The sequence below is a fragment of the Lucilia sericata genome, unplaced genomic scaffold (assembly GCF_015586225.1).
Source record: "Lucilia sericata isolate MDLA Ls3-8-SP2 unplaced genomic scaffold, ASM1558622v1 Contig000826F_arrow, whole genome shotgun sequence".
NCBI lineage: Eukaryota > Metazoa > Arthropoda > Insecta > Diptera > Calliphoridae > Lucilia > Lucilia sericata.
Window position 1 is genome coordinate 195,533 of NW_023994818.1, and position 17,735 is coordinate 213,267.

At 32.1% G+C, this 17,735-nt stretch overlaps 1 protein-coding gene across 1 annotated transcript; it reads right to left on the bottom strand.

Moving 5' to 3' along the window:
- Nucleotides 1-488: 488 nt before the first annotated feature.
- Nucleotides 489-16,586, bottom strand: LOC119608382 (mucin-5AC; the record flags this gene model as incomplete). Its single annotated transcript, XM_037962783.1, has 4 exons — nucleotides 489-644; nucleotides 4,043-4,878; nucleotides 5,184-5,418; nucleotides 14,965-16,586. Coding segments are annotated over 4 exons (2,849 nt in total), but the record flags the coding sequence as incomplete, so codon positions are not given.
- Nucleotides 16,587-17,735: the final 1,149 nt, after the last annotated feature.

Genomic DNA, 17,735 nt, shown 5'->3' on the forward strand with positions numbered 1-17,735 from the left:
TATATTCGACCATAACGAATCTTATATACCAACCATCAAAATATTGTCATACATACATATGTATATCGATATTAATGTGAAAAGTTTGCTGATTCTTAGGTTTATAAGGATTTGGATTAGTTATGACTTGAACTCATAATATTTAGAAATAGTATTATAAAATTTCTAATAACAAATCATTTGTAGTAGACAGATTTTTATCTATAAAAACCTTTTTCTGTCAAATGTCATCATCAAATTAATTAATCGGTTAATCAATGTATGTCTAACTATATGGTACCCAAACCTCCATTTGCATAAGTAAGTTTTTTCGAAGATATACCTACATATATATGTACATACATATGTATCTGAACTTTAGTGTCAAGTTTCTGAAATAATTTTGTCGGAATACCAGCTGAATGAATGTGATTTTATTACAAGTTCTACATAAACATCAGCTCAAACTACCCGCTATAAAAGGTGTAGATTTTAAAAATACAAATCATTTATATGTACACATACAATGAAGAAATATATTTGCATTTAGCATACTCACCATTTAGTACATGTAGTATGACTGTACGCGGTTCACTGTTGGATGGACTGCATGTGTAATTTCCAGAATCTTGTTTTTGTACTGATGGTATAATTAATGAAGCAGTCTGTAATTGAAATAAAATATATACATACAAAAATAAATAAATATACATACATACAAATGTTACGTCAATATTTATCTTTAAATGAGAGGGTTTACAACATAAATTTTCAATTCTTAGCCATATATAGCACTGGCCAACAAATGTTTAAATCAGGAGCCAAAGTAAACTTCTCTAAAGTACTGAGCAACGTTGAATCCATATCTCGGGAGAAGCAATAACAAAAAATATGGTTTAACATCTTAATATTTCCTATAATTTTTATATTAATAATTAATTTACGTTAATTAAATATTTAATTGAACCAATCAAAATTTCTAATAGAATTTTAAATTTTTTCTATCTACCTAGTTCAAATAGAAATTCCTACTAGTAGTTTATAAAATCACCTTTATTTTCACTTTTAAATATGTTGTCGCATTAAGTTAAATAAAATTATTGATGCTCTACTTTTAGTTGTTATAAAAAAACCTTTTTAAATTCGTTTAAGTAGTTCAACATGACATTCCTTTTATTTTTTTCAACACAAACATTTAGCAATTTCTACTTTCAATAGATTTTTTTCCAAACTTTTTGACATTGTTGATAGAGGGAAAAGTAAACTAAACGAAACCTCAAAACGAAACGTAATTTAATTTAATGACATATGTAAATATTCATGATAAAAATGAGAAAAAAATACTTTATGTACTAAAATTCATAAAAGGTACATTAAACAAAATAGTGAGTTTATAAAATTATATATGATATTTCAACAAGATGTGTTATTTAATAACATAATGCAATACGAAAAATATAAACATATACTGACACCACTACGTAATAAATGGTCAAAAAATATATCCGTGTGTCATAGTCATGCACTTTTTTATGGGCCCCCAAGATTTGGGGTATCGATGTCATTTTTGCAAAAAGTGTTAATTTTCTCATATCTAGCAAACCGTTCATTTTACTTGTCATAAAAATCATATAAAATCGCAAAAAACTTAAAAAAAATCAATTTTTTTACTTTTCTAAATAAGGCGTATACTTAATATTTGTAATATCAATAAATCATTAACACGTATACGTACAGATGTCCTTAATGAAAGAAATTTATTAATTCGAAATATAAAACTTTCCACTTGAAATGAAAGGATCATCAGTTTTTGCAACTTTCTTGATTGAACGACTATTTGAGGATTCTTTTATCTTCTTCTTCTATATATAAAAAAGAGTAGCGTTACTGACTGACTGATTCATCATCGCACAGCCCAAACTGCTGAAACTAGAATCATGAAATTTTGAGAGTAGATGTGTTTTTGGTTATGTAGATCCACTAAGGAGGGATTTTTGGAAATTTGTACATTTAGGGTTAAACAGGTTTTCTTAATTTTCTTACTTAATATTAGTGACACAAGAAATTTAAAAAAAATTTATACAAAAATTTAAATGCACCTCAACTCATAAAATGAGCAGATAGGTGTCTGGTATTTTTTGAAATTCGTAATTTTAAGGGGTGAAAATGTGTAACAAAGGTGATTTTGGTACCCTTTTTGGCACTTTATAACTTTTTTACTAATAAACAAAATAACACTTTTGTAACTATTTTAAATATATCTCCCATAATTAGGAGACACCTGTTTCGTACTTTTTTAAAATTCAACCCCTTTGTGGTTGTAAAAGGGAGAAAACTGTATTTTTGGTACTTTTTTTAGCACATTAAGAAAACTTTTTTCGATTTATTGAAGTATTCCTATTAAATTACGTACTAACTCTGCAATATTTATTGCAACAAAATGTTTGCTATTTCACTGGGGAAAAAAGTACCAAAAAGGGGAAAAACGCTAAATACGGAATATTTTGTAAACTTAATTCTCAAAAAATATATATTTCTAAGCAAAAAGGAGAAAAATTGTACCATTTTTATTAGTACTTTCCACTAAGGTAGAATTTATTCCACTTTTGGTACTTTTTCTTTCTTCAAATGATACTCTTTGTATGTTCTATAATATGAATTCAAAACACATGATTATTAAACATACACGGTCCTCATTGAATAAGATTCTTTAAGAGAGAACTTTTTAGTACTTTTTATCTCATAAATGGTACTTTTAGAATTTTCTAAAATATTCAACCTATAAACATAAATTTTAACATACATACTGAATAATATTCTGTAAGAGGGAATTCTGGTACTTTTCCATTCATCAAATGGTACCTTTTGAATTCTCTATACTGGTTAACCGGAACACATGACACACGGTCCTTATTAAATGATAATTTATTAAGAGATATTTTTGTACTTTTTCGTTTTTCCGATGGTTCTTTTTGATATTTTACGATATTGAACATAGAAATATAAAAATTAAAACGTAGGGACCTTAGTGTATGAGAATTTATTGAAAGGGACTTTTGGTACTTTTTAATTCATCAAATTATATTTTTTGAATTGTATAAAATATTGAACACAGAAACATACAATTTTTGATTAAAGGGGAATCTAAAAGAGCTATTATATAGTACTTTTTTCAAATAGTACTTTCGATATTTTCTATAATGTTGAAGCTAAACGAATGAAACTAAAAATACAAGCTTCTTACTGAATGCGAATTTTTTCACGTGACATTGAACGTAATCAATTTTAATTTTCTATAAAAGTAGACAAAATTTTTTATGTATTTAATTTTGGTTAGTGTAGCGAAGCATCCAGGGCATGCTAGTTAAAATATATGTGGAAAACAATTGAAATGTTCATACATTTTTTCTTCTTTTAACGTGATTACAAATTGGCACAAATGAGACAATTTACACTTATTTTCAAAGTCTTGCCATGTACGTGATTAAACTAACTTGGTTACAAGTTAGTGGATAAAGTTCATGAGACTTGCTCTCCAATGATCAGTACTTATGATGTAACACTACCGGCGAGCACTACAAAGCCATGGCTACGATGTTTTTATGAGCTAAATGGAGGATATATACTAATTGAATGATCTTCAGTTTCAGCAGAATGGTGCATCAAATCACAAAGCTGATGAAATCATCTATATTTTGCCCATTAGTTCAGAAATCGTATAATAAACCATCTTGTTCTACATCAAATCTGGCATTTTATTCCTTCAAATTTTTTCTTGTGGAGTGTCATCAGAGGCCGATGTTGTTAGAATAAACTAGAAACGATTTACATCCTAAGGTCTATTATCGTTTGAACTGTTCGTGAGATAAAATTGGACCGACAGGATAATCTACTGTTGTGATCATAAAATATAACAAACGTTAAAATTTATTTAAATAATTTCGAAAATAAATTCAAAACGTTATGCAAACATATGAAAAATATTATAGCATAAAAATTAACAACAACAATGAAGGAAAAGTATAAAAAAAAATATAATGGAAAAAAATGTAAAATCAATTACCGTAATCTGCTTAACATCAGTAAATGTCATCAATGATGACAACATCATGTAGCCCCTTCCTGCTGCTATTGCTTCAGCTGTTTCAAACGTTGTTGCCGATGGATTTGTTTTATAGTCATCCTCATCATCGTCGTCGACAACAACATTACCGTCATTATCGTCGGTATCATCATCAAAAGATAATGTTGTTGTAGTTACTGGCATTGCTGACGGCAATGTAGTTGTTGTTGCTGTTGCCGCCACCATCGATTCTGTCTCTGATGGTGTTGCTTTTGTTTTTGTTACCATAGTATTATTTGTTGTTGCTGCTGATGTATGAGTTTGTTGTGTTTTTAGTGTAGTTGATATTGATGCGGCTTCAGGTTGTATTAAATTGGGGTAGTTATTGTATGTTGATTCTGACACCAATTCTAAAAGATTACCATCATTTAATGACTGCTGTGGTGTTATTGATGTAAATACATGCATTGCAGAAGTTTCACTTCCGTTTAGCATTGATGAACTAGTCGAGGATAATGTTGATGATGATAACGATAATGATGGCACTGTTGTTGAAGTGGTCGTTGTAGTTGTTGGTGCCGCTGTAGTAGTTGTTGTAGTGGTGGTAGTAGTCGTAGTAGTAGTTGTTGTTGTTGTTGTTGTTTCCGGCGGCAATTCAATGCGTTCAATTTCTGTATGCCATCCTTTACGGTTATGTAAATATATTTGTTTCTGATTATAAAACCAATTAATGAATAATGGCGGCTCTAAAGCTTGACTAATTATGCACAACAGTTTCACTTGACTTCCGGCCTTAACATGCCGTGTGGGTGCACCGATTAATTCCGTTTTCGGTTCTGTTTGTAATAATGAAAATGACAAAAAAGAAAATAAAGGAAATTAAAATAAAATTTGTTAAAGCCATATTGTGGTTAACAACAGATGATAATTTGTGGATAAATAAATTATGTCCTAGATAGTACGTACATAAAAGCTTTACTTTGTATATGTGTACATACATGTATAAAGTAATTATGTAAGTGTTATTTTTTCACATCTTAATTGTTGTTATTTTTTTTAACTTTTCTTTCCCTTAATTTACAATTATAATGTCATATAATATACATATATGTATATATTTAATAAATTTACTTTTACTTACCCACAACATGCAGATAAATAATAGCGCTTGCCTTTGGCTCGGTGGACACTTGGCATTCATATATGCCTGCATCTTTTAATTGCACATATTTTATTTGTAATGACCATCTTTCCGGATTGGTAGTATAAATGGATTGAAATCTCTGATCGGCTATAAATGTTGTTTGATCGACTGTTAATATATGACCATCACGTACACGTAGCCATGAAATGGGTTTTTTAACTAATTGTTTAACCTGTAATCATAATATGGGAAAACAAATAATAATTAACATTGCTTCATACAATACTATACTTATCAATTGGGGCTATAATTTCTTTAAATGTGTGCATATATCAAAGTTCTTTAAGAGATTGTGATAACATTTTAAGAAATATAATTAAAACAAGTAAGAAGCTATAGTCGGGGCCGACATTATAATACCCTACACCTGTTACAAAACTAAAACGTGATTTAGTTTTCATAATAAAGCATTTAAGTTGAATTGTACCTTGCCTCAGATATGCTTAAGTAATTTATTGTTAAATAAAATTGTGTTCATTTAAGTCAAATTTTGAAGGGACCTTTGTATAGGGACTATGGTCAAATGAGACCCTATAATTGTAAAATTCATGAGGGTCATCAAGGCTCGTATAGAACTTGGTTTTGCAGCTTTTTGTCGAGATACGAGTATATTAAACATAATTATGATCTTAAAAGCCCTTTTCGTCGGGTTTAGTTGTATGGGGGCTAGGTGAGATAATGTACCGATCTTAACCATTTTCAATACCACCTCAATACGTACCAAAATTCATTGAACTTTCTTCAAAATTGCGACCTGCAGTTTGATTACAAGTTTTACAAGCCCTATTCGGGCTTAAGAAGATTTTGTGCCAATTTTCATTGAATTATCTTCAAAATATCGAACTGCTGTTTGAGTACAAGTTTTACAAGCCCTATTTGGTGGTTCAGTTGTATGGAGGATAGGGGAAATAATGGACCGATGTTAACCATTTTCAACAGGCTTCGTCTTCGGTACCATAGAAGATCATGTGCCAAATTTCATTGAATTATCCTCAAAATTGCGACTAATAATTTGATTAAAAGTTTTACAAGCCCTATTCAGAGGGACCATTTTCAATTGGCTTCGTCCCTGGTATAATAGAAGATTATGTGACAAATTTCATTGAATTATCATCAAAATTGCGACCAGTAGTCTGATTAAAAGGTTTACAAGCCCTAATCACGGGTTCAGTTGTATGGGGGCTAGGTGAAGTAATGGACCGATGTTAACCATTCCCAATAGACTTCGTCGTGGGACAATAGAAGATCATGTGCCAAATTTCATTGAATTATCTTTAAAATTGCGACCAGTAGTTTGATTAAAAGGTTTACAAGCCCTACTCAGGGAATCAGTTGTATGGGGGCTAGGTGAAGTAATGGCAGACAGACAGATAGACAGACTGACAGACAGACAGGCAGACAGACAGACAGACAGACAGACAGACAGACAGACAGACAGACAGACAGACAGACAGACAGACAGACAGACAGACAGACAGACAGACAGACAGACAGACAGACGGACAGACGGACAGACGGACGGACGGACGGACATAGCTAAATTGACTCAGAAAATTATTTTAAGCCGATTGGTATCGTTAAGGCTATAGGACCAATATTATTGTGCGTTAAAAACATCAGCATAAACCCAATATACCCTCCCCACTAAAGTGGTGTAGGGTATAATTACTATCGGATATGTTGATGTTGTATTTAAAACATGATTTTTTAAAGTTCTACATCCATATAACCATATATATAGAATAACAAATAGTAAATATGCAAATCATATTATAACTTAAGTTTAAAACATATAATTAAATTTCTCTTGAATGTAAAATTATATTTAAGCCAAAATCTATGCTTTTTATTTCAATAGATTTAACGCTTTAGTGTAGCAACAATATCAAGTTAATGTCAATTAGTTGTTTAGGAAGTGACTCTTTCTCTATTGGACGTTTTAGAAACGACAACAATTTATGTTTTTACTACCATTATTGTTATTATTTAACTAGCAGTTTCCTTCGTCCATGCTACTTTTGCCTTTTTATCTTCAGCAGAAAAAAGTTTTTTTTTTTTTTTTTTTGGGTTTAAAAACATTGCATCACATTGACCTAAATACTTATTCCAAAAAAACTAGGAGGAAAGAAGTACATGAATTTCCATTACAGCAAGAGAAAGTAGACGGCAATATGCAAAATTATGGTTGCATGATAAAATAAGGAAAAAAATTATTTATACAAAAAAGAAAAAACAATAACAAATAATAGCATCATCATCTTTCTTCGTTGCTAAAAGGATGTGATGGAGAAAAGTTTGTTGTTATATTTGTTGTTTTGGGTAAAATGCATTTTTATGGCAGATTTATTTATTAAAGTTTCATTTCCTTTTATCAAAACTCTTACCCTTTTCCTCACTGCTACTTGCTTGTATATTCTTTGAGCAATGTTGTTTTTGGGTAAAAATGTATGTGGTTTTTTGCTTAAAGGAAAAAAAAACTCTGTGGTATGTGTGGTATAACATATAAATAGAGAAATACATACTTAAAAATATTTTCTAAAATATTAAGAAAAGGAATTTAGATTAATAATATTGCCACGAATTCCTAGTTGCTAGCTTTTAATTTTGTTTGTATTTTTATTCTAAATTCTAAGTTGAAGAATTCCTGTTCAAAATAAAAAACCAATCAATGTCTATGTTTATGTTATACTTCCTTCCTAGACACAAAAAAGTAGACAAACGTTTCAATTGCTTTTCATTTGGTTTATAAACATTTTTAAATATCTAAAGTTAATACTTTAAATAATTTTCAATATCAAATGTTAATAAAAATGTGTCACAGAATATGTTATACCCTATATATATGAAACATATTGGGTCCAAAAGTGATACTTCCAGATCCATTCTGACGATGTACTCGGGATCAACTTAACTTTTAAAAGTACAGATCTCATTTTCAGAGGTTATTTTATAAAATTTGCTACAAAGATTTCTTTTGGAACAAGCACAGAAATACATAAGTCCATAGTTCTCATAGAAATATATCTGGATATTCTAAATAAAATGAATTTGGAACAAAAATTTGTGTGTGAATTGTTTTGTATTTAAAAAGGGCTGCCATTTTCATGTTCCTGTTTCGAAAATCACTTTAATTTGTAAAAGTCAATAATAAATCAAAATAAAATGCAACTTAAGTTAGCGTAGTAGAGAATTTTACTTCTATATAAAATCTACTTGTAAAAGTTTTTTAAACTTAATATAAATCGATTATAAACATCCATAAAAGAGTAAAAATATGTATATTAATGTAAGGTATCACAACCATGTGGTAAATTTATTTTACATACTTCTGTTTTCTTTTCTAGAAATCACTTCCAAAATTGATGTATGTATATGTGCCAATATAAAAAGCATTTACAAAGAAATACTTCCAAAGGAATTTAAATTAATATTATTATTAAGAATTTTTATTGATTTTTCTGTAAGAGTTTTTTTTTTTTTGAATCATTGATTTAGTATATGGAATTAATGAACTAATACAAATAGAATTTGAATTTTGAGTTTTTTAGTATTGGTATAAATATGTTTATATATTTTATGATTATCGATATACAAGCATAATTTTAAATAACAGATAAAAAGGATACCAACTGAAAGCAAAAAATAGAGAAATTGACAGGATAAAATACGAAATAAAACTGAAATAGATAGCTTTCTACTTTAAGTACATATATAAGTATTTATTTTTATGTAAATTGTATTACTGTGCATTTGCTTTTAAAGCTCACATTATATACTTCCCTGCAAACCCAATTTATATTAGTTCATTAGCAAATAAGTACTTGAGTGATTTTTTCTTTTTTTTTTTTAAATCAGTTGCCAAATTTTTGTTAAATAATATTTTTACTGGAGATAATAAAATATGAATGAAGCTTGCTTTAAAACTACATAAGAGGACAACTCAAATTATGTTCAATGGGTGTGCTTTGTACCCTACATTCATTCATTATACATATGAAGCTAAATTTCTAATTATTGATACATTCCATTTGCAACACAAGATGTTGCAACACGTTGTGCTTTACGTGAACATCTGCGTGTCGGTCTTATTACACGGTGGTCTTTTTCACCCACAGGGTGAGCTTTTGTGAAAAATCACCAACGCCCCTTTGTATAACTTATACGCAGGTGGCAATTTTTGTACATAGTTTGCCGGTCCATGTTCATGCACTTTACTCAAGTACTCGAACTATCTAATCTCATCTGATCATTGCTGCCCCCTTGCTTAACTCCGAGATGCAAAAACAGCATTTCCGATTACAACCACGCAGATGGAATGGCCTCTGTTGAGTCGGCAACAGCACCTAGAGACATATTCGATAGACCGAAACTGGAATCCATAAAATAAACCGAGGACTTTGTTCTTATTCACACAGAAAACTCATTGTGGTAAATCTGGTATGAATAGAGTGTTTCCTGAACATACCTGGACAAGGAAGGAAAATTCAATGGTATCCCTTGTATAAGATAAATTTCATCCATCATCATTCTGTCAGCATACTTGTCATTCATTCGACACACCTATAGAGAACAACATCCGACATACTCACTCTGGGTATATGGGTGGGTATGATCTGTATACCCTTACATTCATCCTGTATCATATACACTAAACACCTACTCATTTCCAACGCTTAGTCCCACAGTCAATCCTCTGTGGGGTATTTGTTGACTTCGGCAATAGCATCGAACTTATCCAGAATTCAGGCTTGGGGGGTAATGACTACATTTTCAATTACAATTACATTTGAAGTAATTGTAATTGAAGCTTTACTAATTACAATTACTTTTAATTGTAATTGAAGTTTCGCCGATTACAATTATTTGTAATTGTAATTGATGTTTTGATAATTACAATTACGTGTAATGGTAATTGAAGTTTTGCCAATTAAAATTACTTGTAATTATAATTAAAGAATTTCCAATTACAACTAATTGTAATTGTGAATTTTGTCCCTTATAATTACATGTAATTTGTAATTAGTAATACCTCAATTACAATAACAAGTAATTTTAATTGGAAAATTCCAATTACACTTACAAGTAATTGTAATTAGCAAAACTTCAATTACAATTACAAGTAATTGTAATTGGTTATTGCTCAATTACACATTACAAGTAATTGTAATTGACCGTGTAATGAATTAATTTGTGTAATCATTACCCCCCATGCCTGGCAGAATTATAGGTTTCACCGTGCATCAGTCATTTAACCGACATTCTCTTCTAGCGAAATTAGGTTTAAACCACAGCCACCACGTGCACACCGAAGCGACCTTTCCAATAACCGGACAAGATAAATTCCGAAACTCTGCCCTGAGGGCTACCGGTTATGTGGTTCTCTTGTTCGACCCCATGTCAAATCATACCAAGGAAAGGCCGAGGATACATTTGATCATCACCAGTTTATAGTCCCGACAGTACCTTTCTTCCCCAGGATTGCAAATACACCAAGATGGGGTCTTTCATAGAGGTAACATACACTTCGAGGGAAAACCATTTGCAACAAAGTAAAATATTGGTAGTGGTTTCATATGGGCGTTAATAACATTTTTTTGTTAAACTAAAAACATGTTTCAATTGAATCTACGATTAGCCCTAAACGATGTAACATTAAATGCTGAAATTTTGTACAAATCTCTATTTTTTATAATCTATTGCCATTGTACATTGAAAATTCTCTCAAAATCTCTATTTAAGAGAACAAAATTTAAGTCAAAATTTTGAGATAATTTATTTAATAAATTTATAAAAATTAAAAATTGTTAATTAACAAAAAAATAAAATATTGAATTAAAATGTAACAAATATTAAGTATACGTAACTTAAATAGTAATATTTTATGACCCTTAACAATTAAATACGTATACAGTACGTATGAGTAGTATTGAAATAAAATGTGACTGATATTAAGTATACGTATTGAGTACTTAAAAACAATTGTAATTTAAAGTTGCAAAAACACGCTTATTTTAAATAACAAATATGAGTAATGTTTATTGTACACAGTATCGTTAAAAATGCGAACAAATCAAACAATCATAATTGAACTGTTTCTTTTTTCACATGAACAAAAGATCTTAAATAAATGCTTGACTATTGATGTTCGAATTATGAATATGAATAAATACTTTAGCAAATGAACAAGAAATGGTTAACAACATCAACAAATGAAAAAAATGTATTAATCTAAGTGGATCTTTCCCATTTCAAAACGAAATTGTCGAACTTAAGACAATACTAATCGCCAAAAGATTTCGTTTGAGATTTTCTAAAGCCATAAACCACAGCTATCACAAAAGATAACATAATCCTTGTCATTGGTCATTCGGCCTGATTATGCTCCAGAATCAAATGATTCCATAAGCTTTCCAAATAAATACAAAAATTCGATGATTTGTTACATAAATATAAGTTCTAATATTGAACTTTGAAATATAAAATTAAATTGGAAATATGGAGCAGGGGAGTTTTCAGCACTTGTACTTTATATATTACATATTAAATACTTTTTACTCACAAGAATACCCAGATGCATATTGGGTCTCTTTCATAAATAACAGAGTTATAAATCTGTTATAAATACTAATATCTATGTTAGTTTTAAATAGCTAAGAATTTCAGTTTAAGTTTTTCATCTCACTCCAATAATAAGAATTTAGCTTCAATAAGTAATTATATTTTAAATTTCCAAAACAACTGCTTTCCTATAAACATTTGTTTGTATAACTTTGAACATACATATTTCTTAAATACGGTAGCAAATCTTCTCATAAATAAATATTACTTTGTAGTACTTTACAACTTAAACTTTAACACATTTACTATACTTTGGAGTTTTAGCCAAAAATATTTTTTTGGATATTGGCCAATTGTGTAAAGTCCCAAACCATATTAAATAACCAAAGAGGCTTTACTTTTCATTTCCTAGAATTTAAATTGGAATTTTTTGATAAATTTTTAAATATTTCTTTATGAGTCTAAAAAAAATTGTGTACGTGACTTTATTAAAAATAAATATAAACATGAAAAAATATATAGTTTAACATGGACATGTTAAAAACTTTTAAATTCATATTATTAAATATATATTTACTTATATATATATTTTTTTTGCAAACTGTTTAAACATGGCATTATTTGTGTAATAAAAAAATAAATCTGTTTATTGTTTTCTATAGAAATGTGGCAGAAATATAGTCCAAGAGAAAAACTGATGGTTGTACTTAATACCTTCAGGTGATTGATATTAAATACATGATATAATGTATAAAAATACAGCAAAAATATTTAGTTTTTAACATTATTCATTGCCCACAATTAACGTTATCGGAGGGCAGAATTGCGGCATAGAGAAGATATCAATTCATATTTATTTACGTTATTTTAAGTTTATTTTCATTTTATATAATTCTTATATCTGAAAATGTATAAAGTAGATTTTTAAACCCTCCTCAGTGTATAAGTTTGTTATTCCGATTGTAACACCAGAAATATTTATCTGATATATTCTGGGTTCTTATAAGATTCTACACCGACCAACGTTTTGGAAACAGTCCTCAATACTACACGGTATTTGTAGCCGAACAGCACTTGTCACAAAATGTCGAAGTACTTTACATGAACACCTGCATTGAAGGCCTAATTTCACGGTGGCCTTTTTCATCCACAGTGTTTTTTGACCCCTCACTACCGACCCCATGCGAATCTAACACACCGGTGGCAATATATGTACTTAGTTCTGCCGGTCCATGTACAATCACTTTTCTCAAGTACTCGAACTATCTAATCTCTGATCATTGCTGCCCCGTTGCGTAACTTCCAAGATGAAAAAACATCAATTCCGTCATCTAGAGACGTAATCGGTTGACTTGTTCTTACTAACAGAAAACACACTGTGGTAAATATGGTATGAACAGAGTAAATCCTGAATATACCCGGACAAGGAAGGAAAATTCAATGGTATCACTTATATAAGACACCTTACACTCTTCCCATTCATCCTACACACTCATTGAGAAAAACATTCGACATATTCAATCTAGGTACACGGGTCCTATACACTTGACACAAACTCATTTCCACAGTCACACCTCTGTGGGGTAAATGAATGTCGAAGTGCTTTACGTGAGTACCTGCCGTGTTGGCCTATCACACGGCGGTCTTTTTTATCCACTGGGTAGCCTTGAGAACGGTCTACCATCGCCCCTTCAATCTTCAATGAAGAAATCAGGTGGCAATTTTTGTACATGGCTAAGCCGGTCCATGTACAAGCACTTTGCCGAAGTACTTTAGCTATCCAATCTCTGACCCTTGCTGCCCCGTTGCTTATCTTTCGAGATGTAAAACATCACTTTTAGGTAAACGGGTGGGTGAGGCCCGCATACCCTACATTCATCCCGTACCATATACAAATAACACCAACTCATTTTCAATCCACTACGTGGATCCCGAAGAAACCTCAGCCAACTGACCAGCCAGGACATAGTCCTGCCGGCAATTGGCCACCCGTAGTACCAGATTATGTGGTTCTCTGGTTACACCCCATGTCAAATCATACCAACGACTAGCCGAAGAGTGAAGTGACATCACCAGTTTATAGTCCCGGCAGAATAGAGGTACTGGTAGCACCTCTTTACCCCGGGATTGCAATACACCATGTTGGGACATTTCATCATGTGAGGAGACCTCAGCCAACTGACCAGCCAGGACATAGTCCTGCCGGCAACTGGCCACCCGTAGTACCAGATTATGTGGTTCTCTGGTTACACCCCATGTCAAATCATACCAATGACTAGCCGAAGAGTGAAGTGACATCACCAGTTTATAGTCCCGGCAGAATAGAGGTACTGGTAGCACCTCTTTACTCCGGGATTACAATATACCATGTTGGGACATTTCATCATGGAAACATGCCCCGGAGGGACCTCTGTGGGGTGTCTGGGGTCTTAGCAACAGCACCGAACTTATTGGTTTTTTAACCAACATTCACTTCCCGCGAACCTCTAATGGACCTCTCCAATAACCTGGACAAGATAAAGTCTGAAAGTCTGCCCTGTGAACTACTGGATCCCGTGGTAACAAATAATCTGGTTCTCTGGTTCGACTCCATGTCAAATCATTCCGAGAAAAGGCCAAGGATATACTTGATACTACCAGTTTATAGTACTTGCAGACTAAAGGTATTGGTAGCACCTCTTTTCCCCGGGATTGCAATAACACAAAGATGGCGAAAATCATCAAGGTGGGGCATGTTACCTTGAGAGCTCTTGTCACAAGGCGAATTAACCAAAATTGGATAAAATGTACGCCATCAGAATATAGTGGACATATTGAATGGTTATACATAAACAATCGAGTGGCAGATAAAGAAGCTCTCGAAAATTGATAGAGATTGATCTTAGATAAATTGTCGAATGGAACAGTGGAGCTACACCAACGACTCTCAGCTGGGAAACATAACGGACATGGCTATTAAAAAAGTCCCAATTTTACACATTCCATCTATTTCCGGCACGGCTTTCGGTTATCCGATTTAACTAAAATTTTACACAAGTAAGTTTTAGACACTAACAAACCAAATAAGATCTGAACAAAATCGATATTTTTGGGACACTTCTAGTGTAAACATATGTAACACAAACTAACTATTTAGTCCTGTAGTAAAAATCATACTTACATTACAAGGTAAATAAGCATGTGTTCCAGCTTGGCTAGTTATTGTTTGATAGTCATCAATAGTAGGAGGTGGTTTTAATGTTGTCGTTGGAATTTTGCGACGTCGTGTAGTTGTTCTTAATGTGGATTTTGACGTTGATGTTGTTACTGTTGTTGTAGAGATTTCTTTTGTTGTTGATATGGTTGCTGCTGATGTGACAGAGTGTGTTGCTGATACATTAAATGGTAGTGCTGATGATGATGATGTTTTATTTAATGCTATTGTTGTAGTTGTTGGTGTTATTTTCATTGTTGTTTGTGATATTTGTTTCATTGCTAGAGTTTCATGTGCTAAAGAATTATTGCCTTTGAAATTATGTTGTATTTTCAATAGATTTTCCTTCTCCTCATCATCAGTAGTATGCAATACATGGCTATTGGTAGAATTTTTCATAAAACTATTGTCAACAGCAGCTGCTTTTGTTGTTGATATTATGCCTGCCAAAGACATTAATGTATCTCGTTTTAAACTACTACTACTACTACTGCCACCACCAAAGCTACTACGACTAATACTACTACCACTGCCAGGGTACATATTTAGATTGCTGTTCAATGTTTTCATGTTAGGAGCGGACGCCTTTAAAGCAGCACTTTGGTATGGTAAATAGGATAATGCACTATTGTTGTCATACATGTGGTTTTGTTTTGTTGCTAATGTTGATGGTTTTCCAGTCGTTGTAGTCGTTGTTGTTATTGCTAATATTGCTGTTGCTTGATTACTCTTGTTAAAACTATTAATTGTTATAGTTGCTGTATTTAGAGTATTTGTTTTCTGACCAATATCATCATAATTATTTCGATGTAGCATACTGTCCCTATTGTCCTCATAAATATCAGGGTCATCGATGTAAAGTTCACTTATGCTGCTAATATTTGTTATTGTTGGTTGGCCTAATGCATTTTGATCCTTGTAAAATTTTTCAAAAGGATTCATGACCAACGAATTCTGAATATTTTTCTTTGTTATATTCCCAGCTTGTTGCAATTTCAAAGCATTTTCTTGTAGGGCCCCAGTCTTGTCATCATTTCTTAGTGTATTTATGCTGTCGTGTTGTATGGTTGGTAAAACATAATCATTTTTGTTTTTTGGAAAATCTGTTGCTGATATTGCAAATAATTTAGTTTGTTGCTCTTGTTTTCGTTGTTCATCTATTAGTGTTGCAGTCGGTGATGTTGCTGTTGTTGTCATATTGCTCTTTAATATTTCATGATTGCTGCCTGTTGTTACCTTCAGGTTTCTTTTCGTCTTTTTTGGTCGTTTATATTGGTTGCTTTCTTTTTGTTGTTGTTGGCTTGTGTCTTTTTTTGTTTTCTGTTCAGATGACAACAATTTTATCGATTTAGTTGTTGTTGTCTGTATTGTAGCTGCTGTCGTTGTTGTTTTTGTTAATGATGATAGCAATATTGCTTTAGCTGGTGTTTCTGTTGTTGCTGTTAATGCTAATGCTGTCGAAAAGACTGATGTTGCTGTTGATGACATTTTGTTTATGGTTTCCATAGAGTTTATATCTTTTAAATCCAGTTGTAGATTTTTTATTAAAGTCTTTGTATTATTTTTTTCGAAACTTTCCAAAATTGCACCTAGATAAAAGAAAAGGATATATAGTAGAAAAATAATGAATTTCTTGTGAATACTTTTTAGGTTAATGTAACGGTTTTGTGTATCTAAAATGTTTAAAAATTTGTTAAAGGAAAAAGGGATTAAATAAATTTTTGTTAATATGTAATACAAATGAAACATTACTGGTTGTTGAACATTAACAGCTAAAATAATGGACCGATTTCAATAGCGTTCGTCCTTGGGTAAAAAGAAGTGTATGTGCCAAATTTCATCAAATTATCTTGAAATTCATACAATGGGTAGACAAAAGACGGTACCCACGCGCCTCTGAATCCTTCTATGAAGAACTCATGTGGCAATTTTTGTACATGGCTGAGCCGGTCCATGTACAAGCGCTTTGCTGAAGAACTCGAGCTATCTAATCTCTTGCCATAGTAGCCCCGTTGTGGAATGACAGGCAGCATGGGATCAACCCCAATGCAAATCCCGACAAGGAAAAAGCAATCACCGGTCTAAAGTAAATAGAAGGGGCGACAAACCCCAACATCAGGTGAAATCAATCTTCCGATAAACCGGAAGGTGACCACGCTTATGATGTCATGAAAGATTGCATTCTTTAAAATGCAATCCCCATCATCTAATGACCCATTCCAGTGCATTCCTCAACCATATGTCGCGTAGCATGAAACAATATTAATCCTGTTGAGATGGCAACAGCACCGAAAACTTCCCTGAAGTAAAAGGTCTACTAAATCAGTACTAGTCTCCTGTCGGGCAGAGGAGTCTTTCTCGATCGTTCACCAACTAACATCATTTCCATTCTCAGATCATAAAGAACGATATATGTAATGACAGGAAACTCCCAAGTGTTAACCTGTAAATTCCCCAACTTATACTGGCGCCCTACTACGCGAAGAGTAGGATTACTCAACGGGTTTAGGAATCCAACATAAGTTGCTTTGTCACATAACCCAATGACATCTTTTGAGATGGCAACAGCACCGGAGAGAGAATCCAGATATATTTGTCATTTGGATATATCAGTCCTTAAGCCAACATTCTCTCCCCACGAATTTGGGTGTAAACCACAGCCACTACGTGGATCCCGAAGGAACCTCAACCAATTGACCAGTCAGGACTAGGTCCTGTGGGCAACCGGCCACCTGTAG